Source organism: Lonchura striata, chromosome 10 (genome assembly GCF_046129695.1).
Source record: "Lonchura striata isolate bLonStr1 chromosome 10, bLonStr1.mat, whole genome shotgun sequence".
Classification (NCBI taxonomy): Eukaryota; Metazoa; Chordata; class Aves; order Passeriformes; family Estrildidae; genus Lonchura; species Lonchura striata.
Window position 1 is genome coordinate 7,099,043 of NC_134612.1, and position 25,916 is coordinate 7,124,958.

The 25,916-nt window shown below is 39.7% G+C and overlaps 1 protein-coding gene across 8 annotated transcripts in view; it reads left to right on the forward strand.

Moving 5' to 3' along the window:
* The first annotated feature begins 964 nt into the window (after window positions 1–964).
* GIGYF2 (GRB10 interacting GYF protein 2) overlaps window positions 965–25,916 on the forward strand; it is a 75,076-nt gene continuing 50,124 nt past the window's right edge. For 7 of the 8 annotated variants that reach the window (XM_077785621.1, XM_077785623.1, XM_077785625.1 and 4 more), the window contains exons 1-6: window positions 978–1,052; window positions 1,917–1,943; window positions 12,936–13,015; window positions 15,582–15,711; window positions 17,904–17,999; window positions 22,835–22,943. In XM_077785621.1, the coding sequence (XP_077641747.1) occupies window positions 12,975–13,015; window positions 15,582–15,711; window positions 17,904–17,999; window positions 22,835–22,943 (376 nt within the window). In that variant the 5' untranslated portion in view covers window positions 978–1,052; window positions 1,917–1,943; window positions 12,936–12,974. Of the gene's footprint in view, window positions 1,053–1,916; window positions 1,944–12,935; window positions 13,016–15,581; window positions 15,712–17,903; window positions 18,000–22,834; window positions 22,944–25,916 lie in introns of all 8 variants that reach the window. The other variant, XM_077785622.1, reaches the window with a different exon arrangement.

The window sequence follows — 25,916 nt, forward strand, 5'->3', positions numbered from 1 at the left end:
CCTCAGGGCTCCTCCAGTGCCCGGGCAAGAGCAGGTCTAGCCCTCGGTGCCTGGGCACTGTGTGCTCACACATGGTGGCTTCTCACAGAGATTGTTGTGGCCATCGATAAAATGGAATTGCCTCATGGAACCACACAGAAGAAACAGATAAGGCTGGGAGCCACACTGCGCTGCTGAGGCCGCCTGTGTGTATGTGTGAGAAGGTGGCAGAATCACGGAATCATCCAGGTTGAAAAAGACCTCTGAGATAATCGAGTTGAACCTGAGACTGCTCCCCACCTTATCACCCAGACCAGGGTGCCAAGTCCAGGTATTCATTGAGCACCTCCTGAAACAGGGACTCCACCACCTCTCTTAACAGCCCCTTCCAATGTCTAATCACCCCTTCTGTGAATAATTTCTGTCTAGTGTCTAACCTAAACCTCACCTGCTGCAGCATGAGACCACGTTCTCCTGTCCTGTCCCCGTTCCCTGGGAGCAGAGCCCAGCCCCCGGCTGCACCCTCCTCCCACAGAGAGTTGTGGAGGGCAGGAGAGGCCCCCCTGAGCCTCCTTGTCTTCAGGCTGAGTCCCGCCCCCAGCTCCTTCAGCTGCTCCTCGTCAGACTGGTGACCCTTCCTCAGCTTCGTTCCCTTCTCTGGACGTGCTCCAGCCCTTAATATCCTTCCGGAATTGAGAGGCCCAAATCTGGAGAGCGGACTCAAGGTGCGGCCTTACCAGTGCCGGGTGCAAGGGGAACTGAGGCAGCGGTTCGATTACCGGGGCTGCGGGCAGGGCGGGAGGCGCGGGGACCCCCGGCCCTGCCATCTCCCTCAGGGCTGGGGGGGCCGCGGCGGGCCCGCGCGGCCGGCAGGGGGCGCTGCAGACCCGCCCCTCTCCGGGATGACGTCACACGGGGGCGGGAAGCGCCTCTGCTTCATCCGGGTCCCGCGGCGGGGCCGGGGGGCGTGGCCTCGCCCTCACGTGACGCTGCGTGGCGGCGCACCCGCCATCTTGTGTTGTTGGGTTGAGGAGCCGCCGCGGCTGTGAGGGACTCTCCGCCCGGGAGCGCAGGTAACGCCGTCCCGCCGCCGCCCGGCCCCGCCGCTGCCCCGGCCGTCCCCACCACGCCCCCGCCGTCGCGCGCCCCGTCTGACCACCGGCCCTGCCGGCGGCTCCCGTCCGCCTCGGCTGCCGCAGCACCGAGGCGCCCCGCGGCCTAACCGGGAGGCGAGGCCGCCCAGGGGGGTGGGGGGGTGCGCCTGGAGGGCCCCCCCGCGCTCCCCATGGGCCTCTGCAGGGGTCGTTGGAGCTGGGGCGAGCAGGCCTTGAGCTCTCCGTGCAGGTCCTTGGTACTTGTCAGGCGGCGGCGGGGCCGCTCCTCACCGCCCTCCGGGGCCGTCTCCCCTCGCACTGACCCTTGTGAACTCGCTCGTCCCCTCCCAGCCCAGCGGGAGCGCCGCGGTGAGCCCCGCTTCGAGCACGCCCGGCCCTGTCGGGTTACACTGGCCGAGGAAGGAGGGAGCTCCGAGCCTTCCCCCGCGCAGGCAGCAGGGTGCTGGGAGCAGCGGTGACCGGCAGTGTTTGACTGGAGAAGCCTTGGCAGGCTGAAGAGAGCATCGATCAGAATTGTGTACGTTTGGTATTGATCCAAGACAAGTAGTTTCAGTGTCAACAGAGCACTTATGGCTCTTGCAGTTCTCTATGATTGCACTTTGAATTGACACAAGGTGTAGGCACAAAAGAGGTATTGCCCACTAGTGCTTCTGCAATAAAAATCCACATTTCCCCTAGTAACATTCAGTTCAACGTTTGTGGTGTGCTGCTTTTACTGTAATTCTTGAATATCTGTTTGCTTGGGTGGGTGGGGAAAGGACTTTTGGATTCTGATTATATTCCTCTAACTTCTTGCTGCACGTTTTATTTTTCTTGCTTCAGGAGCTGACTTGGGCAAGTTCCTGGAAAGTACGTGTGAATTTTTTTTCTTATGACTCTGCTGGTTGCTTTTGTTCTTAAGAAACTCTTCAATAAACAAAAATTAATTTGCTGTTATGTGAATGGAGCATTTGGTTGATACACAATGTGATAATTGGAAAACTTTGTAAACAAAATTGGTTGCAGTTGTCGCCAACAAAAGCTTTGTTTTGGTGTTTTTAAGTTTTGTTATTGGGTGGTGACTGCAGTAGATAATAAGAGCTTTATTGCAATGAGGTATTGGTTTTCTTGCCATGCATTTGAATAGGTATCCTATGAGCAGCTAGCTGATGCTGGTGTGAAAATGTGTGACCTAATTAATCCTGGGGGTGCCAGCAGAAATATTGAGTGTCCATGGCCCCTTCTGCACCTGCTTTGCTCCCCAGGTTCATGTAGTTCAACAGGTCAGTTGATGTCAGTGGTTGTGTGTTGGTGTTAATTTCTGAATGAATGTGTGATTAAAAAAAAAATAAAGTTTCTGTCTAATAGTCTGCTGGATTAAAGAGAAGGCAGAATTTTAGTCCTGGAAGTTGGATGTCACCTTTTATGTTGAGACTTTGATAAACTGTTTCAGTGTCTGACAATATTGTGGGTAAATACTGGGGTTGAATGGCTTAAAGAGCTTCTCAGGTTCTCCCAGCCCCCGGATACAGGAATATGCCTGAGGACACCTGGTCACTGCATTTCTTTTGGGGCCTTTTTCTGAATGGTTTCTTGAGCCTGTGTTTTAAAGCAGGAGCATAGAACTAAAATTTAGTGTGTTTTTGGAGAAGCAATTATTTGTTTCACAGGGTGCTTAAAAAAAATTTGATACCACAATGAAAACTTGGACTGTTTCTTTTTTAATAGGTGTTGACCTTGGCATTGTAAAATATCCTGAGGTACTCCTATTAGCATTTCTGCTTCTGTTTCTAAAATATACATTAAACTAAAGCTATGAGCCCTGTGATTATGTAAGTGAAAAAAAAAGTTTGTAGACAGTTGAGGGCTTTGTAATTAATTTTTTCCTTCCTGTTTTACTATTCAGTTTAGGAAGAAAGCTGTGTAAAAAGGGAATGCAAAGTAGGTTTTGGGTTTTTTAAGGAATTGAACCTAAGCAGCACTCTGTATCTCTCTGCTAAGGCCAGTTGTCTGAATGAAGTTCTGCTACAAACTGGAGTTCTTCATACCTGGATGTAAAAAAAAAAAAACACCAGCAGTTTTTTAAGCTCTATATATACTTCATTAAAATAAAAACAACCCTAGATGTCAAGAGTCCCATGGAACAAGTTGTTGGGACAGCTGAGTGGCTGAAGGCTGTGCTGGTACATCCCTCTGCTGAAAGATCTTTCTCTTTAAACCTCGAAGAGAAAACACTGGTTCACAGTAGCTGGTGAAGATGAGCTGTGCACTAAGATCTGTGCTTTCCCCTTTCCCCCCCAGCTCTGTTTATTTATTTTGATTACTAAGAATGTGAAATTTGATTTTGCCTACTTTTGTCTGGTCTTGCAAGTTCAAGTAACTGTCATATATATGTTTCTTATTCTTTCATTGAGGTCTTCAAAATTCTTCCCTCGGACTCTTCGAAGTATGGTATTAAGTTCTCTCATAATCTGATTTAGCAAACAAAAAATCCATTTCCTAGCAGTTTTTTCTTAATTTTTATTTTTTTATTAGTTTTTTCCCCTTCAGTGCTTCTGCTCAAATATTAGTGGAGATAAACTATACATAATTCATGATTATAGATGAAGCCATGGGGCAAAGCAAGGGAGCTTTCTCCCTACAGAGCTTGCTAGAGAGCCATTGGATGCCTTGGTGAGGAGAAACCTTTTTCTTTGTTTACTGAGGAAGCATTTGCCTTGAAAGAGACTCTTGCTTTGTGTGGTTTTCTCATCAATTTATATTAATTCATAGAGTGACATTTGAAATGCAAGGTGTGTGAAATGCTGCAGGGGGATGGGGTTTGCTCTTTCAGGAACGAAGTCAGTTTCCAGCCCAGCTTAGCCTCTCCTTGTGTCTCTTGCTCTCAATTCTGGACCTTTTTTTTTTTTTTTTTTCCCATAAAGGATCTCGATTGTAAATCACCGGAAGTGAGAAAACGTAGTAAGTTTGCTCAAGGTGTGCCTAAGTTATGGATGGCACTAAGTATTAAGTGCTTTAAGTGACAGTCTGTATGGCATTGGCCCTCTTGTGGTTTGTGTAATAGGTGTGTGGATATATATAACTAGTTAATCATGGGGATGTTTAATGCCATTTTTTTAATGTTTAGCTCAGATGGCAGCTGGAGATTGTAGCAGGCTGAGGTCTTTGCATTGCTTTATTAGACAGAGCTGAGATTGCCACGGTGTTTTGATTACAAAACATGTCCACTTCTCTTTTTTTGCAGAGGGAGGGCTTTCATTCCATTTCCTCTAAAGGTGATTAAGCATTCCTTGCATTTAGACACTGTAAAGATGGCTTGATGCCTGTGTGGGAAACTAGGCTGCCATTGAAATTTTTCTTTGCTTCCCTTCTTTTTTTTAACAGGAAGGATGCATAGAATTGTTTTGATGCATCTGAGATTTTTCCCAAGCATGAAATCAAAGTGTGTTTTTTCAGGAGTGAGCCTCTCCTGTAATCCTTAAAGCCTGTAATATGTAGAAGCTGGATATATGGACCTCAGGATTATAGAGAAAAGCAGAAGGAATCTCATGAGCTATGTAGAGGTTGTAGAGTGTGTAGGTCAATGAAAAATGTTGATGGCTATTTAGAGAATTGTTTTAAAATTCTGTGCTGTTGACTGCTTTTTTGGACCACTTAATAATTTTTGATCGTCTCAGTTATTAAAACAGTTCATTATCATAATTATCATACTTCTCTCTTTGGCCATATGGTTAAAAAAATCTATAGAAATAAAGAACAATAACTTGATGGCTCTAGTAGGTCTGTTTGTATGTGTAGTTTGTCATTATAAACAGACAAAAAAGCTTACATATGGAGTTAGAAAAACTGGTTAGAAAGACATTTTTGTACTGTTAAATAGTTACTATTCCAGTGAAAGTAAGCACGATGCACTGCAGTTTGTGAAGTGTTTTGTTACTTGAAATTTTGTCCTTATTCAGTAGAGAAATACTTGTTCAGGTTCTGGTTACAATGAAACAGTTTCTTTTTATGTGCATTCCCTTCTTGACAATAAATGTAAATTGCTTTCTATTAGTAGTATTTTCTCATAAAGATACTAGTTTGTCCATGGGTAGATCAGTTTGGGTGAAAGCAGATGGGATCCATGTGTGGTGTGTCCATTCAGACTGGAAGAAACAAGGAAGAGGTACACTCTGGACAGTGTGGAGATGACTTTGGGTGGTTTTGTGATGATAGGTAGCTGAACAGGTGAATTCACTTGCCTTCAGCCTTCAAGTCAGAATGTCATGTGGCAAGGAGTTGGTTTGGTTTGCAAATAATGGATTTATAAACTGATTTTTTGAGCCACGTGTGTTAGAATCTGAGGATGATTTAGTTGGAAGAGCCTTTGGTGGTTTTCTGCTCCAGCCTCCTGCACAAAGCAGGGCTGACGTCAGTGTTAGACTGTGTGTGACAGAAAGTGAGTGAGGCTGATCATGGAATAGCATATGGCAAGGTTTTTATGTAAAAACATTTCATAACTTGACTTAATAAATCAGAGCCATTCAGCCACCATTAAAACCAGTGGAAGGTTTTATGGTAGGCTTAGTTAATGCTAAATCATCTGCATATGTGATTTTAAGTGTACTAAGGCCAGGATCAGGCTAACATCACAAGTCAGTTTACAAAGATACAAGTGAATTTTTTTAGCAAATCTTGGAAAAATGGATAAGCTATTAAAAAGTATTGTAGTTCATATGTAGTATGCAGTCTGGTAGACATGCTGATTCTCTCTGTTAGAATATTTTATTAAACACTCACTGTTGAACGTTTGTTTCCTGAAGTATAGCATGTCTCAGAACTGCATGAGCAGGAAACCTAAAAGAACAGGGTGGGAGGGGAGGGAAAGAATTTCCAAAGCCCAAAGAAGCTGGTTATTTAAATGACAATTTAAAGCCGAACCCCTGAACCCTCTCAGCAACTCAGATCTCTTAATTCAGTGAGTGTTGTCAGTGAATGTAGTCTGAAGCTGTGTTCTTCCACTTTAAAAATATGTATGGGCTATATAATGTGTGTGGTGAGTGGGAGAGAGGTGGTGTAGGGGGGTTTTGGTTGCTTTCACAGTCTGGCTTCTGGCCCTGCTGGGGAGCAGGTAGACAGACTTGCCATCTTGATCTGTAATGCCTTGTGGAAGGGCACAGATGAAATGGTTATCTACCAGCAAGTTTCCATGCACAAGGTAGAGAGATGTAGAAGTGATTTTTTTTTTTTTTTTTTAAGCTGAAAAGTGAGTTCTGGCAGGATTTTGGGGTAGGATTTGGAATGAGAAGCATTCTTGTTCCAGCCAGTGGCAAGGCCAAGGGTGTGGTTCCCTGACTCTGCTTGGAGCTTAATCGCTGGTGTCTGCCTTTGGCTGGGAGTCTGGTAAGGTGGAGGTCACACTGTGTTCTGCTGGGGAAGTGGGAAAATCGTTCACATTTGGCTGTGTGCAGGTGAAGCAAGAAGTGGAAAGCTCTCCAGACTACACCTAACCACCAAGCTCACCATAGTAGGTAGGAAAGGAGGAGAACATCTGGAGGTGTGTTATTTAATGTTCTAAATTTTTCTTGGATTTGGTTATTAGGTGTATAGGTCTCGTTAGTCTCCTGTGTCAGTTCTGTCCTTGAGGGGCTACTTGTATTTGTCCTTCTTGACTAGAGTGCAACGTGTTGTAAGCTGAGGTGCTCCATAAAGCTTTAGGTGCAACTGTGCAGTGAGCAGGGGAGTGCCAGTTTGAAAGTGCCATTTGAGGTAGTCATGGACAATTTTTGATCAGAAACTGCCAGGAGATTGAAATACTTTGGCAAGGTTTTGAGACAGGGACGTTATAAGACTTCAAGATATCTAGAAATGTAAGTGTAATATTAGAGGCACAGTTTCTGGAGAAGTGGATGGTTTGGACATTGCTCCCTTAGGAAAATGTTTCTGGTGTGTGGGTAGATAGGCCTTGGAAAATTCACGCCTTTATCAGGAATCAAGTTTGGTAAGCCAGAAGGGACTCCTGTGACTTGCCTGGCATCCTGTATAATGTGACTAATAGATTTTTTTTCTACAATTAATTTTATGATTAAATAGAACATACTTATTAGAAAATATTTTCACATTGATCTAAAACCAGCTAACTTTGTTGATTTATCTCCTAATGTCTTGCTTCGGTCCTTTCACTGAATAAACTTGGATCTTCTCATGTTTTTACCTGAGTGATAATTTAAAGACTAATATACTTAATTTTTTCTTGAAACTCAATAAATAGAGCTTTAGTATGTTGTTGTTTTTTCTTCTCACTGTAGGGCATGTCTGTTAGATTCTATCAATTTTTGAACACCTGATTTATCAGCTCTTTTGCCTCTTAAAGGAGAAAGGACACAGTATCCCTTCAGTGGTAAAATTTGATGTATATTTACTCTGCATTTTTGTTTTCCTGCGTTAAGTGTTTTTTTGTTAGCTCTTCTAGTCAATGTTGTATCATATATTCCTTTTCAGTTAATTAATGTTATACATCTCAGCATGGTTTCAGGACTGTGTTTTTCCAGAATAGTCTTGCATTGCTTATATATCACCTGTGTTTTCTGCTTGTGAGTCTCTTGACTTTGCTTTATTCAGTGCAACCTGCTATACCGGACTGAGTCGGTGAATAATTCATGGTGGTACTATTGATGATGTGTCATTTCCATTATTTACCATATCCATATTTGTCATCCTTAGGTTTTAGAAGTTTGATGGCCAGTGTTACAGACTCTGTAGAAGATAACTTTTTACCTCTTACTTGGTTTTGAGAATTTTGTTCTGAGATGGGTTTTAGATTCTTTAGAAGAGAACTTAGGTTGTGATGATTTGACACTTCTTGTGTGGTTCTGAATGATTTTGTCCTTTTTAACATTCTACTGAACTGAAATGTCCTGCAGAAGTTAAAATTTAGCTACTTACTCAAGCAATGACATTTCTGTTCTTACAAAAGTATTTTGATTGCATGTCTTCCATAAATCTATGTTGCCTGATCTTAATTATGTCAGTGTCCTTTAATCAGTGTTGTCTGTTTTAACCAGTGATTAATATCAAACAGGTTGTGTAGCCACATCAGTCATCCTGTTTACCATTATACTTCAAAGGTGGCTTGCATACAGTTGTGGATCATCCTTAATATTCAAGAATTGGAGAAAATCAGCATTAATTAGTCAGTCAACCTGTTAATTTTTTTAAAGCACAGTTACTGACACTGACTTTAGCTAGCTCTAGTAGCTGCCTATGGAATGTTTTCTTGCTTGTGGAAGGTGAAGTTTTCTCATCTTGATGTAATATTGCTGTTGAACGGTGGAACACTGATGTTAAATTCCTTCTCCACATTTATTTAAGGACAGCCCATTTCCTTGCACTTAAGTCTGCTCATATTGGATTTCTGTTGTGGTCTTTGGTTCTCACAGTTTCATCTAGTGTCTAGGTTTAAAAGACTCTTTCAGACCTACAGCAGCAATGGAACTACCTTGAAAGGAATGGATACTTTTCTTCCTAAACATCTCTGATCAAAGAGTAGACTGCTTAAAAATAAAATAGCTGTGTATAGGAAGGATCAGTGGTATATTTTTTTTTAAAGGTTTAGGTTTTCAGAGTTAATTAAAAACCTAAGCACGCAGTGGCCCCAAAGCTATAAATTGCAATGATAATCCAAGTATTTATTATTTTTTTTTTTCTGCAGAAGAGAGTAGATGGTCAGACCTGAATGCAGCCATTGCCTAGGCTTACCTTGGAATGCTAAGAACCTCTGTCTTGGTAGTCTCTACCCAGAACAGCAGAACATCTCGGTGAGACAGATAGTCATATGCTATTAGCTGAGAGAATTCTGTAATGGAAATGTAGGAATTCAACATCCCCTGAAAATCTTAATGCAGGTGCCCATCAGTAACAAATGAACTTTATTGGCAATTATGTGATGTTGATCAAAGTCTGGAAAATGTGGTAATTTTGGTATTTCAAATCTCTGAAAACAGTTTTTATCTAGGTATTTATTAGCTAGCTGTATTTTTAAAATAAGATACCTGAGCTTAGGGGCAAAATATCCCATAGTAATTGTAGACCTTCATCTGAAACATCTTATGCATTTTAACACATAAATCTAGCTAGTAGAATCAAGTTCTGGCTTGTGTCTGTAGCAGATGTTTGAGAGAGCTTTAATACATTTGTAAGGTACTAAATAGTGAGCTTGAAAAATAATTTAAGAAACAGTAAGCTTCATAAAATAACCATTGGTCCTGAAGTGACCCAGTGAAATGAGTGTTGCTGATGGCAGCTTGTGCATGTATACTATTACCTGTTAGTTGTGAGTGAAAGCTACTTAAAGGCTTCATGTTATTAGATTACAGTTTGTGTCTGTTCAGAGAGTGGACTTCTGACTTTCAAGGTATTAAACAGCTGACAAAATAGGGTTTTTTTTTCCCCCCTTGCCAGCCTGCAGATTGTTGGTGGGGTTGATGTGATTTCTTCTCTTTTCACTCCTGCATGTTGATGGCAGGTTGTGGCTGTCACCTCAGGACAATGGGGTCCCAATTCCAGTTTACAAGCCAATTCCATTTTTCCCTAAAAATATGCAGGAAAATCCCAACTGTTTGCAGGGTTGCACTGACACCTTTATCAGGTATTGACCTTATTTGAAGAAAACTTTGGAAAAACGTTCCAGTTTGGAGGAGTGGTGGGAAGCTGCCTTGGCCAAGCAGTGGTGTTAACGTGCCACTATCAAAATATTGCCTCAGTTTCTCGCTTCAGCTTGAGGCTGTGTGCTGTCTGCCCATATAAAATCTGTACTGTGGAGATTCTTTAATCAATAGCCTCTGATTTGTAGAAGACCTCAACTCACAAAACTAGCTGTTCAGAAAGGGGTTTTTCCCTCATCAAATTATATCAAGGAAGAAATATTAGGTATATGTTATTTTTATAATTTACCATTCTTGATTAATAAGGAAGCAGCATTTTAATAAATACCAAAAGCAACATTTCTGGTAATTAATATTGAATTTTAAGACCCAGGAAAGTGGTCTAGATAATAGAGATGTGATAAGCTAACCATTTTGGCTGAGCAAAAGGTGTGAAGTTTGTGACCTGATCATTCATTCCCGTCTCTGAATTCCTCATCCTTTTTCTTGCTCCACCCTGACTTTTGCCTCCTCCGATGCGAGTGCTGCCTTGTCCACTCCAACTTGCCTTTCCAGTTAGTGCAGCTTCTCCTGCACACGAGCCAGGTGTGGTGTGCAGTCACTGTCAGAGGTTCCTCTCAGGTTGGCTTCCATGCTCTCCCCTTTTGGTTGCCACTTTGAAAGCCAGTGGGAGCAGCACAGGGTTTCCACTCCCTTTGTTTCATCTGCTCTGATGTGGCTTTAGTGTTTTCCTGTGGTGCAATTGCTGTCTTAGCTTTCCTGAGCCTTTTCCCTGTTATCTGCCCTTCTCCTCCCAAATCATTGCCCATTTCCAGGGTCTCGTCAACATTTTTCTCTCACTTTTGCCTGTAATTTCTTTTTTGTGTGTGTTTTATTTCTGGGTTGTCTATTCAGTTTACCTGTCACACCTATTCAGATCACCCACACGTCTGTTTTCTGTTTTGGAAGATATGTATTAATACAATTTCATTCACTTACAGTTGTCTTGTTTTCAGTTCAAAAGTCATACAGTCAGAACTTCTAGAGATGGAGTAACTTACCTGAGTGCAGTACAGAAGAGGAAGACTTCACAAAACAAAGTGCAGTGGCCAAAATGAGGGATAGGGAAAGCCATTCAGCAGCTCACTGGGATGAGACTAGCATTTGTGCAGGTGCTAAACTGCTGAGAAGTCTAGTAGAGAAACATGACACAGCATCCTCAATTTTTTGGGAAGATAATGCAGAGGCTGAAGAGTGGGTCCAGAACCAGTGAACAGCTTGATTCTAACTGGGTTTTGGTGCTTTGTCCTTGTATCTGATACTTTACAGCTGTGTTTTCATTGTTTAACTCTTGAGTGCCAGCCTTTTTAGTACTACTGCTACTAGCTTAGCTTTGATGTTAGGAGTTAAAGATCCCAGGTTCCCTGGTGATGCTCATGGATTGATCTGAAAACTCTCCATCCTGCACCACCCCCAGCAGAAGGATTACAGGCATTGCAGGAAGTAGAGGGACAGCCATCCAATTAAGGCTGGTAGGAATTGTATTAGAGGCTTGTTTCTGCCCAGGTGTGCATCATGGTTTACTTGAACTGCCCTACAGTGTTTTCTCTTGTGGCTGCTGCATGTTGTCTTTGGGTACCTCACCTTATATTTTGATTTGCAGGATGGTGAATGGATATAGCTTGAATGTTCTAATGATCTGTAAGCTGCTTCAAAAATGCAACTCAGATCAGACCAAAATATCTCAGACTAGGCCTGTGAGAATATCTGGGTATTTTTGTATTAGCCTTTGGTACAGATAGTAGGGATAATTCCATTTAATTATCTAGAATTATTGTAAAAATAAAAGCAATGAGATTTGTATATAAATTACTTTGTGTATGGGACAAAGACGATAACGCATGTTGTTAAAATACCTAAGCCAAACATTAGTTGGTGGGTTTATATTGCAGGGAGTTTTATAAGCATTTGTAAAATTATGCTCAAAGTATTAGGGTAAAATTTGTTCAAGCAATTTTAGCATATTTAGTTTTAGCATGTTTTGCCATTTTCTGGCTTTGAGTGTCTTGATTTATTTTCTTTAATATTATTACTTCAGTGGAATAGATATAAGAAAAAAGCTTCCTTTGTTTAGTTTTGCCTTGTTTTTTTACTGTAACTAATGCCCTTTCCACCTCTATCTCCCTGGATTTTTTTTATTTTTCATCGCCTTTTCATGAAAAGTATAGACAAACTCTTGAGGTTTCTTATTTAGTCCGTGGATCTGCTAAGGGATGTGGTTTTGATACAGCAAAGTTCCCTCTCTGACATTATGGGTTCTTGAAGTCTAATCAACCAGTATCTGAAAATGATGCTTCAAATTCTTCTTTTTCTTGGGCTTTACCTACAGTGTGCTTGGTTTTTAAAAAAACAAACTATCTACCTCTGCAGATTTGGATTTGGCTTCTGCTGGAAGGAAAGAGGAGCTTCATTTATTGTGAAAAGACACTTCTCCAGAACTGTCTGGGCTGGACTGGGTTCTGTTAGGGAAAAGTTCATAGTCTTACCATAGCCTTGTTCTTTCCCTCCTGTACGGCTTCATCTGCTCTTATCCATATTCTCTGGATATGTAGGAACTTGACTTGAGCTTTGCTAGTGTCTGCAGGACCGACCTTGGCGAATAGGAATGAGATCAGCTGAAGTCTGAAGTTATGCATTTCTTTTGCTTAATGAAACCAAGAATGAAAAAAATACTGTCCCTTTCTGCAGAATTTTGTAGTATTTGGTAGCTTTGGATGTACTCGGTCTTTAGAAGGCTTATTTTTCAAGAATGAGCAGTGGAAAATTCTTGAATACTCTGCCACTCAGCTGGCAGATCTGTCTTGCTGTAATTCTGCTGGGGTTTTTATCCTCTTGTAATTGTCAGGAAGCAGCAATTCTGTTAATTAAGCATTACTGTTCTTAGAGAAGAGGATTATGCATCAAGTTCTCCATGTTTGTACAAATTGTTTCCTCAGACACCCTAATCCAGTGTCCTGTTTGAGCTGTTAAAAGAGGGATTTAAGGAAGAAATCTTGATGCAGTTGCTCCTATATTACTAAATCAGTCTGTTGGAAAGTTGAAATGGATTCCTTAAAAAAATAATCTTTTTTAACGTAGTCAATTTTTTCACTTTGACCAGGTGTGCTTTTGTATTTTGAGTTAATCTATGAATGGCTGTATCAGTCCTGCTGTTTTAATAATAAATATGTTTATTTTTCAGGTTTATACTTTTTAAAAAAGAGGAATAGAACAGGAAAAAATGGCAGCAGAAACTCAGACACTTAACTTTGGGCCTGAATGGTAAGTTTTGTCTGTTTTGTCAGACTGCAGAACTTGTATAAAAGGGTTTTTTTCTTTCCTTTGGAGAAGAATTGATTATGGGACTGAATGGGATATAACATCTTTGTTTCATCCTGTTTCACCTCAGTCCCTGGCCAGTGATCTAAAGCAATATTATAAAATTAGTCTTCATTTTGTGATTTGGCATTGTGTATGAATTGAGTTGGGTTTTTTGTTATGTTAATGCATAATATTTACCTTACTGCCAAGCATTTGAAGGAGGAATAATGTTTATTATCTCAGAGCTATGCACAGAATAATTGGAGATGTGCTTGTTCAGTCTTTCTGTGATGCATGTTAATAAGGAAGGTCTTAAATTCTCCTCACTATACTTAAATCTACAGTTAAGCAAGCTTTTTCTTTTCCCAGTTTTAAAAAACCTAATTGCTGTATGGAATATAGTGAAAGTGTGAGTTTTGTGTCAGTGTCCTGCACATTTCTATTGAAAAGCATCAGGAAAAGAGAGCTGTTGTGTTCAAGGGAATCCATGCTGTCATGTAATTTTGTCAGCTGTTAGTTTTACAGCTTATTTGACATGCATTGTCCTTGCTTTTGCTAAAGAGCAATTGCACAGGTGTGATAATTCAGTATTTGTTCCAATTTCTTGTTAAAGTGTTGGTGACTTCAGTTACAAAGAAGAATTGTGAATGGTGTGGTTTCTGAAGGGTGATTGATGTCCAAGTGTGTGAATGGGAATGTAGAGTGGTTATAGGAAATACAGTTGCTGCATAGCATGTGATAGAACTGTTACTTGAATACATTCACTTTTGCTGACACATTTCTATACACAATATACAGAAATTGGAGAGGATTCAGTGAAGAAGTAAGAAATGATTTGCAGCCTGCGAAACAATGAGAGCTCAGTCTATTTTGTTAGTATGAAAGAAGGTTAAAGAATGAATTTATCAATATCTATAAATATACCCACCAGGCAGATATCTTGTGCTGGAGTGCTCTTCAGTGTAAGAGACAGACATGATTAGATTCTTGATGGATGGAAGCCAAAGTTATATTAAAAAAAGAGAGGGGGAAGACAATTTTAAAAAAAGCACATATTTCAACAGTAACTTGATTGCTGTGTCACAGTGAGGGGACTGTCATAGTGACTCTCCAGTTAGTTTAAAAACCAGATTAGATTCTGTATGGAAGCATATATTATACTTCAGTGAATTGGTGTATTTTTTCAGGAATAATGGAAGCTAAGATTTGTAATTTTTCTTTTGGGTTGTGGTATAGTCATGGCTGTTATGTAAGCTGCTGTATCACTGATCAGTGAAACTCTGGGCCACGTTTGATCTGATTGGTGTTGAACATTGCAGTGAGCCATCAAATCCTTTAAGTAATTCTTCTGCAGGCACAATTTATTTGGAAGTGTGTGTAGAGGAACTGCCACGGGGTGGCACCAAACTAAAAAATAAGATCACCTTTTGACTTGCAAATTATTTTCTTCTTTTCTGTTTAAAGACAATAAAACAAATCAAAGCATGCTTCAATAATTAGGTGAAAGGTAGTCTCTGAATCACTGTTTTAATTTAGAGCTACTTCCCTCCAAGGATTTTTTTGATGGCTGAGAAGAGCTTTTACTGTTCTACTTGTCTAAGTTGCCCATCAAAGGGAATGTAGGAAAATCGGCAGGGTTTTGTTTCTTGACACACATATCCTTTTGTAAAACATACCTCAAACTTAAAAATACCAAGTATTCGGGTAGCTGAGGAAGTAGCTGTGTAGAATGAGACTAATTCACCTGCAGAATGGGAGTAATGTACAACAGTAAGATGCTACCTGCAAGAAGTCAAGTAACTTACCTGTTTGGGATAAGAACAAATAGCATATTTAATCTGTTACCATAAATTAGATTTATTAGATTGCTGCTTCCACTGTCTCTGAAGTAGAGTGTCACTATATTTTGTACATATCCTTTTATAAATTTTATTTTTCTTTTATTGATACCCTAAGTTAGATGTTATATGCACTCTAAAAAAATAAGAGCCATTAATTTTAACTTGTGTAAAAGGAATTTGTGGTAAGGAAGGATTCCAGAGACGCAAGAAGAAACTTCGTTACAAAATTTACGGTGCTGTTCTGTTAAATTTCATGAAACATCTGAATAAACTCTTTCCTTAGCTTAATATTTGCTGCACTCTCTAGCATGGTAAGAATTTTTCTTGGCAAAAGATGTCCCACTGATTTGTGTGCAGCCTGTGTGAATAGCTTAGCCAAGGCTTATGGGGGGGGTATAGCTTGCTCTATAGTCAACATAAGAGTTTTCCTGGGGCCAGTTGAATTCCTTGATGTGATTGTGGGAATTTTTTTCTTGCTCTCCTTGTTGTGGGTGAAACAAGGAAGGGGGTTCTTCCATTCTTGCTATTGAAGCACTGAGAGTTAAACTGAAGTTAAACTGTTAATGTCTTTACTTTCAGTATTGTATTTATTTTGTTTTTGTCAAGTCTGTAAATGTGCAGATGAATGGTAGCACAGGTGAAGATACTCTCAATTCAGTTTTGATTGATTTTCTGCTTTCTTTCAGGCTGCGAGCTTTGTCTAGTGGCGGGAGTGTGACATCCCCTCCTCTGTCTCCGGCTTTGCCGAAGTACAAACTAGCAGACTATCGCTATGGGAGAGAAGAAATGTTGGCACTTTTTCTAAAGGATAATAAGGTGAGCAGGAAGAGGAAGCTGGCCTTGTATCCCTAATGACAATCTTGTGATTAGGAATAGTTGTTTCTGTTTTGTGGTTATGGACAAGCATATCGCATATTCATTGCAATCCCGGACTGAAGAGGGCTGATTGTGGGGGTTTTCATGTGTGCACTTGTTTGATTGCACTTTTATCAGATTCAGTATGGTTTTGGGGGTTTTTGCTTGTTTGTATTTTTGTTTGTGGGTTTTTTTTTGTTTGTTTTTTTAGTTTTCCACTTTAAGGGTAACTTCCTGTACCCCAGAGAGCAAAAAAACCTGATTGCCATATTCAGTCTCACTGCCACAGATGACTGAGAGTTAAAGTTGCCCTACAGCTGTGCAGATTTGCTTGCCTCAGTAAGATTTTATTTAATGTAGTGCATAATAGTTATTTGATTCAGCTACAAAGTCAGGCAGTAAATCATAGCAGATAAGATGGGATAGAGACCTCCTGCTTTTTTCATATTAAGTCAGTTCACTTTAGCAAGTAACTATCCCAATGAGAGCAGTCCTCAGGTAGCTCCCTTCTCTGGCAATCAGGACACAGAAACAGTGACATGTAATGCGTAGGAGCAGTATAGAAAATCAATAACTTCCTTATGGTTTCACTTCAAGCAAAGGTTCTCAGTGATGTAAAAGATGATAGAAAATTTCAGAGATCTTTCAGGCAACTGATTAATACATCTTGCAGTTGTAAACATCGGGTTTTTGTTTAGAGAATGGCAGTGGTTGGTTTATTGTTGCAACAGACTTGGAGATCTGAATGCCTCTGAGAACTTACCCTTGGGGGAAGGAAGGACTACAAGAAATGATGTCAAGATTATGCTTTGAGGTTGGAATGGAGATGTGCACACATAGCTTCATGTTCCTATCCTGTCTTGGCTGTGCTGACATTCTTGTACAATACTGGGAGCCCTGCATTGCTTAAATAATGGATCTAAGGGCATTGAATGGCAAAGATTTTTCTAAGTCTGTTATGTGTGGTATAGCTTAAAGCCATGATTTAACATGCAGAATTGTCCTGTTCTACTTCAGGAAACTGCAGTTTCAATCTTGATGTTATGCTTGAATAGGTCAGCCAGTCAGAATTCATTGCTTTTTGCAGTTTGTGTTTGTTATGACAGATGATGCTGAGACCTCTGCTCTTGGGGCTGGTTCAGAACAGTCCTCAAATATCCTGTGTTACAGGAAGTTCTCTGATTGTTATGAATGGTCCAAAAGAATATTTTCTTCTTATGTGCTTGCCAGAAGGGCATTAGGATTAGAGTATGTCTTTCTTTTGCTATCCACATGTTTCCAGGGTGTTGATTCTAGTTATGAAGACTGAAAGGACTCTTGACAGTGGTTTAAGTCAGCTAGTGGATGTCAGCAATGTTTTTAAGCTGTTGCATCTCTAATTAAAAGAGAGATTGTCTGAAAGCAGGAAGACTTCTGCTAGCATATATCTAAATGAAAAAATGTCTTTAGTGTTATGAACTAAATATTTTTGAGGCAGTTGTCCATTGGCATATTTAGAGCTCACTTGGCTGTATGTGATTGGAGGTTCTTGTCCACATTCTCAAGGTTGCAGCTATTGATGGAACTTCTGATTCAACATTAATGTTAAAATTTATTTTGGTTTATAATCGTTAGTGTTCTCTAGTTAATCTATACACATAGTTTCATTGTACTTGGCTTTTTTGTGTGGCTTTTTTTCTTGGTTTGGGTGTGATTTTTTTGTTTTAGTCTCCTGGTTGGTTATAAATTTGAGTTGCTTACTTCAAATCAAATACAACTTCTGTGCTGTATGTGGCAGTTCTGATAATCAAAAATCTAGCTATAAAAATGTGTTGAATTTAAAAGCAAGAGTTTTTTATTTAATGGATGAAAATATCACTTGATTCAGATTTCTGCTGCAGTGGTGTGTAAGTTTGAGTTCTGATGTTTGTGGCCTTGTTGGTGCGTGATGCATTGGATGCCTTGTTTATAAGAACTTTTTTGCTGAAGGTTGAAAATTTGCAGCAGGGTTATACCCACCCCCAATAAGAGTTACTGGAAGTACTGGGTAGATGGATACAGAGTTGGAAGAATAAATTTTTTTTGTGAATCAGTGTGTGTGGCGTCATCCCTGAAGTGGAAATACTTGCATGTAGTAGAATGCTCTTTTTTTTTTTTTTTTTTTTTGCATACAGATACCTTCAGACCTTCTGGATAAGGAATTTTTGCCTATTTTACAAGAGGAGCCCCTGCCACCACTGGCACTTGTACCTTTTACAGAAGAAGAACAGGTTTGTATCTTTTTTCCCTTAATATTTAGATTGTTATTAGTATAAAGATACAATAAAGACTATGCTTCCATTAAGAAAAACAATGAAATTTGAAATTAGTAGGTCTCAGAGTGTACTAGTTTGAAAGCAAACCAGCAGGAGATTCCAAGTCAGAACTACAGTTTAATAGGAAAATTAAAGACGGTAGGACAGAAACTCTTGACTTAAACTGCCAGAGTCAGGATATGACCTGAGAACCTGCTGGTCAGGGCTGTGGTAGCAGTCTCATTACATGGTGGCTGCAGTCCTCTTGGAGTGCTGGATGTGGTTTTGTTGAAGTGGTGATCCTGTAGAAAGATCTGGTCCTTCTCCGAAGGTCCACTGGTGGTTATTGAACTCTTGTCCTCTGGGAATCCAGTGGCAGTGCTCTCCTGGTGTTCCAAGCCTCAGATTATATAAAGGTAGGAATGTTTGGTTCCTCCCCCTGGGTAGGGCATCTCACAATGGGATGATGTAATTCTGTGAGTCATGGGGAGTCAAGGTTATGGGAGACCTTGATGGCCCTTCATTGGAGATAGTCCCCCAGAGGGAGTTACCAGGGTTGAGTCACAGAGGAGGTAAAGAACACTGCCTCACCTATTTTAACAACTTATGAAGATGGTAATAGAATACATACTTTTGGTTACACCTTTTCATTGTAACCTAGGACACAGAGAAAGGAATTATAAAAGCATACTGTGTCAGCATAAAGTTTCAGTTCTATCCATGCTCAATTATTGTCTTATATTTGAAAAAAATTTTTGTCCTGTTGAAGGTAGACAGGTTGTTAAATCCAGAATCACCATCTGGGAAGTGTTATCTATTTTTAAGTATGCACCAATTTCAGATCAATGACATTTTCTACAGTTTTCTGCCACCTTCTCTTAATAACCAGAGTCACAAAAGTGGCCCAAGTTCTGTCATCTCAGTTTTGTGTTCTTTAGAGAAGTGCTGAAGTTTTTTGGCTGTTGACGTTTATTAAGAAGATGCAGTACTGTTAACTGCTCTGTATATAAGCAGTTACTTGTTTATCTCCTACTTTGGTGTCTGTAGGTATATAACCACAGACATGGATGAGAGTGAGAGCAGGTCCATAAGGATTCCATTTCAAGGATGACTCATTTGTGTAGTTTGAAATCTCTGGCTTTAAATTTGATTCCTAATGGAGAAAACTGCCCATCTTCTCTGGATAAGAGCCTCTGACTTTTGACTCTGAACTGCTTTCTTCTTTCTGGCTGTCAGAACTTTTGATTTCACAGTTGATCTCCAATTTGTTGTGTTTCTTAGTACTTTTCTTACTTTATAATACTGTGGTTTGGGTTTTTTGTGTCTTTTGTAGTAAGAAACTGAGTATTTTTACTGGCTTGAGTAATCTGATTTTTGTAGGGATGGATAATGTTACTATTAGTTTCTTAAGATATCAGAGCATCCTTCTTCATTTGCCTGCCCCAGGCTGTTGTGTTCTTGAATTTTTCATTCATTTTGTGCCTGGGTATTTTGGCATATCCTCTTCATCTCTTCTAGATTTCTTTCCTCTTCAGAGTTGGTCCATATTTCTTGTGTCTCTGTAGGATGCTGTCATTTCACACAAGATACTAATGGTTTAGTTTTTAATCAGCTGTTGTATTTGAGTTCATGTGGATACACTTCGTGTAATTGTTGGTCTTAAAAGGCAACTGAGACTGAGGCTATGCTTTTATGGGAAGTCTTATCTTAGCTCCTGTTTTTCAGTAGGAAGAGAAGGGATTCAGGAGCAAGCCCCAGAAATAGTCAGCCAGACATACATTAATACACCTAAATGTTGAACCTTTGTGTAAATGTCCTTGGACATATTCTTTTGCTGATTCATGGTGGAGTCCTCCAGGGAGGACTTGGAGGCCTCTTACACTTTAAGGGGATGCTGACTTTTGGTGTATGTCAGGATACTCTCTGCAAGGAGTAGCATGAGTTGAAGGCTATGCTATTGGAAGTCTGTGGCGCTCAGATGAGATGGTAAGTGCTGCTGAGCTTCAGGGATAAATGTGGTCCTCTGCTGCAGTGCCCAGTGTTTCACCAGTCTGGAAAACTCCTGAGGAGTTGGTGTGTACTGTGTCACAGCTTTTCCCTGCTCTTCACCTGTAATCATAGAGGAGCTTTTAAGCAGTTTAACAATTCTCTAGAATCTCCACAGAAATTATAATCTGGAAGAAGAGGTCCATACTCCCTTTTTAAGAAAGGTTTTTCTGTAATGCTTTCTGGGGACCCAGAGGATGTGAACAATCTGGTTTTTCATGTCCTTTTTTTCCTCTGTTTGTGACTGATTGGAGGTACCAAGGCAATGGCATTTTTTAAGTGTTTGTTCTCTGTGACATAACATTGTTTATAATTAAGAATAATTTTTAGAAGTGATCTTGAGGTAAATATTAATGGATTTGGTGCTAGCTGTGATGCAGGAAAGTTCTGATAATTGAGATTGACAAAAGATGGAATTGTTTTCTCAGAACTTGTGGGGCAGGGCTTTGGGAGTCCTTAGAGGAGAGGCTGATCAGACCCCCAGTACTTTGCCATAGTTAGTGTTCAGTTACAGCTGAGCCTGTCAGGATTACTTTGGCCTTAGATTCAGAACAATTCCTGCTGTGTTGTGCACCTGATGGCACTCTAGTTGTATGTGTACTATGGGGAGAACTTGTCTCAAATGGAATTAAAGTTGTATTATCTAGGGATGGATGACGGAGCATGTTAGCTATGTTAATTTGAATTTAAATGTGTTTAGTCTTGTAGTATTTAATTGGATACTTAAGGCTACAGTGTTCCCTGTAACAGGACATGGACATGCTTTGGATGGAATTGCTGGGTCTTTTTATGTAAAGTGTTACTTTTCTGAAGATAAAGTTGTTGAGCTAGCCTAGAGTTCAAGTGATTCTCTTAGTGTAATGAAATACAATATATTTGTAATCATAGATTTGTCTAAGATGTGTTTCCAGGGTAGTATCTGTTGAAGCAAAGGTTTCTGTAGATGGCTTTAAAAGGGCTTTCATCAAGGAGCACTGGCAATGCCTTTCCCACTGCTCCTGGTTTTCCTATTTGCGTTAGGGGAGAATTTGGTTGTCTTAATCTTACCTGCTTGCATAGTAAGGGAGGCTCAAACTCTTATTGAATATAATGGACATGCTTTTGTGTCCTCCTTGGTTATTTTCCTGATACCTGTTTCTTAAGACATCTTTATTTGCTGCTGAAGCTGTTTTGCAGCAGCTTTGTTCTTCAGTGTGCATTGTCAGCATTGGTCATTGAAGGAATACACTGATCAATAGCAGGGCAGTTTTTGCTTTTTTTACTTCTTATTGTGTCTTACCATGTGGGTTGTTACCACTATGCCTACACTGCAGCAGGCTCTACAGAGGAGAGGGGGACGTTGCTCAGAGTTCAGGTAGACAAGTCAAAAATGAATTGCAAAATAAAACAAGATTATTATTCTTACAGGAAGAATAAGGCATAAAAAAAGAGGACTCTCCAATGCAAGACAATGATTTTGATAAATAGCTTAAATGTTTTTGTAGTGAAATATTTCAGTGCTTCACAAAAAAGCAGGAGTATCCACACTTGGAAAGGTGGTGGTTTGCTCAGAGGCAGATGGACATGGTCCCTTTGGACTTGCAGTTGAAATGGTTGCTTTAAACTTTAAGAGCTAGCTCAGAAAACAGATTTGCTGGAGGCTGACCTTGCTTTTTTGCCATGCATGACTGCATTTTTTTCTTTCCCCTCAAGTCTAATTAGTTACCAATTCTCTCTTGAAGGGAGATCTACTTTTGTAGGGAGCACATATCAAGCAGTTTTTTAAATGTTTCTGTAATGTATTAAATCTCCTGTTGGCTTTGATGTTAGTGATTTAGATTTTAAATAGTATGTAATCACTTGTCTCATTGTTCTCTGAAGACCTTCAAAGTCTTAGTAATTCAGATGAGTTGATGTAAGCACCTTGCCAGCTCTTAAGTACAAGAAGCCTGATACAGCAGCTGTTTGGAGTCCTTTGCGTTCATAAAGTCTGTGTCAGTTCAGGTTTACTTGTTAATATTTCTGTACATGCTTTTGAATTCTTTGGCCCAGTTTTCCAAGTATTTGTGCTAAGAGAATAGGGTCAGAGTTGGTTATATTTACCCATTCTTTATTGAAATAGCTTTTTCTTTTAGCAGTTTTCCTATTAAGCTAAAGTTGAATTTTACTGGTATTTATTTTTGTATGAAAATGAGTATCACTTAAATTTCAGAAGCCTTAAGTACACTTAGTTTTTCCTAAAATATGTTACTCTTGTGATGTTTAGAGAATAAAAAGGCTTATTTCTTCAAAGGACATTGGTAAATATAATTTTATTCAAGTTCTCTTCATCTTTATATGTTCCTGCTTTGCTTAATAAGTAAGTCTAGAATTGGTATCAATTATTATTGTCAGGTGGAGGCAGATGCCAGTCTCTGCAGCAGAATGTGTGTTTAACACTGCTGGTGTTCTAATGGCTTCTGTGCTGAAAAAGGAGTGAGTAGCTGTTCAAATACTTAACTTCAGCAACTTCAGAGCATAGAAATCTCAACTAAGTAACTTGGTAATAGTGACCAAGACCCTTTTATGAACTGCTTCAGCTGCTCACCTGCGCATGGAATCCTTTTCCTTTCTTGTGTTAATTGTAGAGAATTTGTAATGAAAACAAAGCCAAATTTAAGATAATGGTAAATGTTTGTTTTTTCTTGTTTTGTTTGATTTTTATTGTTTATTTGTGTATTTGTTAGAGGTTTCTTTGTGAAGGTTTTTTTCAGTTAAATCTGACTGTGACTCTTTCTTGTTGGCAGAGAAATTTCTCGATGTCTGTAAACAGTGCTGCTGTCCTGCGGTTGACGGGACGTGGAGGAGGAACGGTGGTAGGGGCTCCTCGAGGTCGAAGTTCCTCTAGAGGTCGAGGTGAGCTGCCCGTGGGATGTGCTGCAATGGATCCAGGTCGAAGCTGCCTAGGGATACTAAGTGGACCTTGGCTAGAGCCATGTGTTCTCATGCCCAGTTTCTTCTTGCTTAAAGCTTTGAAACCTTTCCAACAAGGTGGTGCTGGAGAATGAATATTGTGTTTAGTGATGATTCTGCGCATCTTAGTGCACAACTGGTATCTCTGTTAAATGTCTTTGCCAGGTTGCTGGGTGGGAAACCACAAGGGGAAGGTAGTTTTGGGGTGGAGTGGGAAATTCTTTGGTTCAGAATTGTTAGAAATAACTTTATGGAAAGCATAAAACCAATTTACAGGGAGAGGGTAGGAAAAATCTATGAATGTACTTAAAACATTGTGGTTGTAGTAGGTTGTGTTGTGTTCTTAAAAGCCGTCTTCATTTGTTAACATCCTGAGTGTAAACAGTTAATGGAAAAATGTAATTGAATTTGGGAGACATTTGAGTCTTTCCAGTTCTGGTGCATCACTGTAGTTGTCTCATCCAGGATCACCTGAAACATTTGCAAATGAATAGAGAAAATGTCCTGAAGCCATATTGCTAAAGTTAAACCAAATTGTTAAACCCAGAATTTATTTTAGCAATTCCTTTTCAATGTGTGCACTTCTGTGAACTCTTTTTGGGAGGCTTCATATATAAATAGGATGGGTTGCATTTGGAATACTAGGAAGCTAGTAACTTGGAAATACTGAGTAAATAATCTTGTAACCTCTGTCTTTGCAGGTGCTTAGATGAGATTTCTCTTAGAGCCCTTTCAAATTTAATTTTACATGCCCTTAACGGGTGGTATTTTCAATAAGATCTTCAGAAAGTACTTCATATATAATTAGAGGCTTGACCAGAATTTTGCTTTGACTTAATATGTTCCCTTGTTTCTCTTCTCATTCGTTAATCCTGCTTTCTTTTTAGTTTACATCTCTCAGATATTTGTAGATTGTTGTCTCTCTTCTTGTGGTTGCTTCCCAGCTAAGATACGAATTTAAAGCTTCATGAGACTATCACTAGATTTTCCTTCTGCTTCCGCTTTGTTTGCCATGGTAATTGCACAAATGCTCAGGGTTCAAGTAAAAAAAAGTGTGCATATATATATATATATATATATATATAGATATATATAGATATAGTGTCTACTCATTTGGGAGTTGTTGCTTTTTTGTTTTATTTTAATGTGTGTGTTTCTACCACCTGTATTTCACTTTTGCTAGGAATACATGTATTGGCTGTTTTTTTTTAGATGCATCAAGACATAATTCTGCAAATTATTGCTGCTTAAAATTTGATTATTTGAGATCATACACTCACTAGTGTGCTCTCTAGTTTCAATATCTTATACTTTGACCATTTCTAATTTGGCAAACCTTTTATTTAGCTTTCTTTTGTCAAGTTTCTCTTTGTTTTCTGCACTATTAACAATGTCATCCTTATGCAGTGAGCAGTGGGTTAATTGCCCCCACTAGTTTCAATGAGGTTGTAAGGCTAAATGTGGCAGAATATAGCTTCTAATCTAGTAATTCTATTATTGAATCTACTCATATGCATTACTGTTTTGTTTGGCAGTAAAGCTTGATTCCTTACATTTTAGCAGACAGAACGTAAAATGTATGCAGTATTAAGACTGTTTGCAAGCTGTTGAATGTGTTCCTGGTTTCTCATAGTTAATTTCTAAGATTGTTAAGAAATACTAGCAAGAACTTTGTTGCAAAATTAATAGTTTTCACTTTTTTTTTTGTTTATCCTAATTTGATCTTTTAATTTGTTGGAATTGTTACATGGTATGCTTGTTAGGCTGCTCTGACTAAGCTGTAAAGGACACATTTCTGCAGTAAATATCTTCAGCTTTCTGAGCTTTCCTTCTTTCACTGGTCCTGGTTGCTGCTTGTTTCTTCCATTCTTCCCCTCTTCTTCCCATGAGCAATTAGTGTTGGGTTCTAGTCATGGTGAGCCTTCCCAAAATTTCTGTATCGCAGCAAAGAAGTTAAGGCTTCTGCCAGGACAAAATGGCACCATTTTCATAATTACACACATGATGCTGTTTTAGCTAAGGACTTTTTCCCCATAGTTATTTATGAAATTCAGTATAGGACTGTTAATGTTTACAAAAACTTCGCTTGCAAGTGGCAGGGTTTAAATGCAATTTTGTTTTTTCAGGTTACAGTGAAAAGGACTTGAAATTTCTTGGGAGTTTGTTCACTAAATGAGCTGCCTCACTTAACAGTTGGAAAACATTCTTATTGCACTGCAAAATTGCCCGAGTTCAAAAGGTTTTCTGGTGTTTTCCATGAACTTTACACAGCTGTGTGCAACAAAGCTGCTGCCGAGTCAGTGGGCTTCAGCTTTATCAAAAATGAGATTTCTGTCTTGAAGGGACTTGCACCACAGCAGCTTTATAGAGGAATTTGCATGTGTGATTAGATTTGCTAATGAAGTTCCCTGACTGAGGCACAAATCACAGAATTGTGTTCCAGCATTTGAGAGCATGAGAAGCAATCTGTGGTGGATTGGCAAGGGAAAGAAATGCTGGTAAAGGAGTGTTATGGGTAGAACACTAAATGGGATTCACTTACCAGTATTTAAAGATGCAAGATAACACTCAGTAAATATTCTCTGGGTGGTCACCCCAACTTTTACTGAAAATGCTCATGATGTGATGATGAAAATGTGGTTACTATGTGGAGGTTGCTTTGATTTTTGGTTTGTTGGTTTATTATTTTTTAAAAGAAGTTGTCGTCTCTGAAGAAACCAAGTACTTGCACGTGACTCTTTTCTAATTGACTTGTTTTCCTGGGAGCTCCCTGTGGTGTGCAGTTAAGCCTTGTGCTTTGTGCTGGCAGGACTGGAATGTCAACATTCATGAATAAGAGCCTCGATGAGGAGAGATTTAAATAGTCCCTGGAATGGGCTGTAAGCTTACAGACACTTTGTTTTGTAGCTGTTCTCC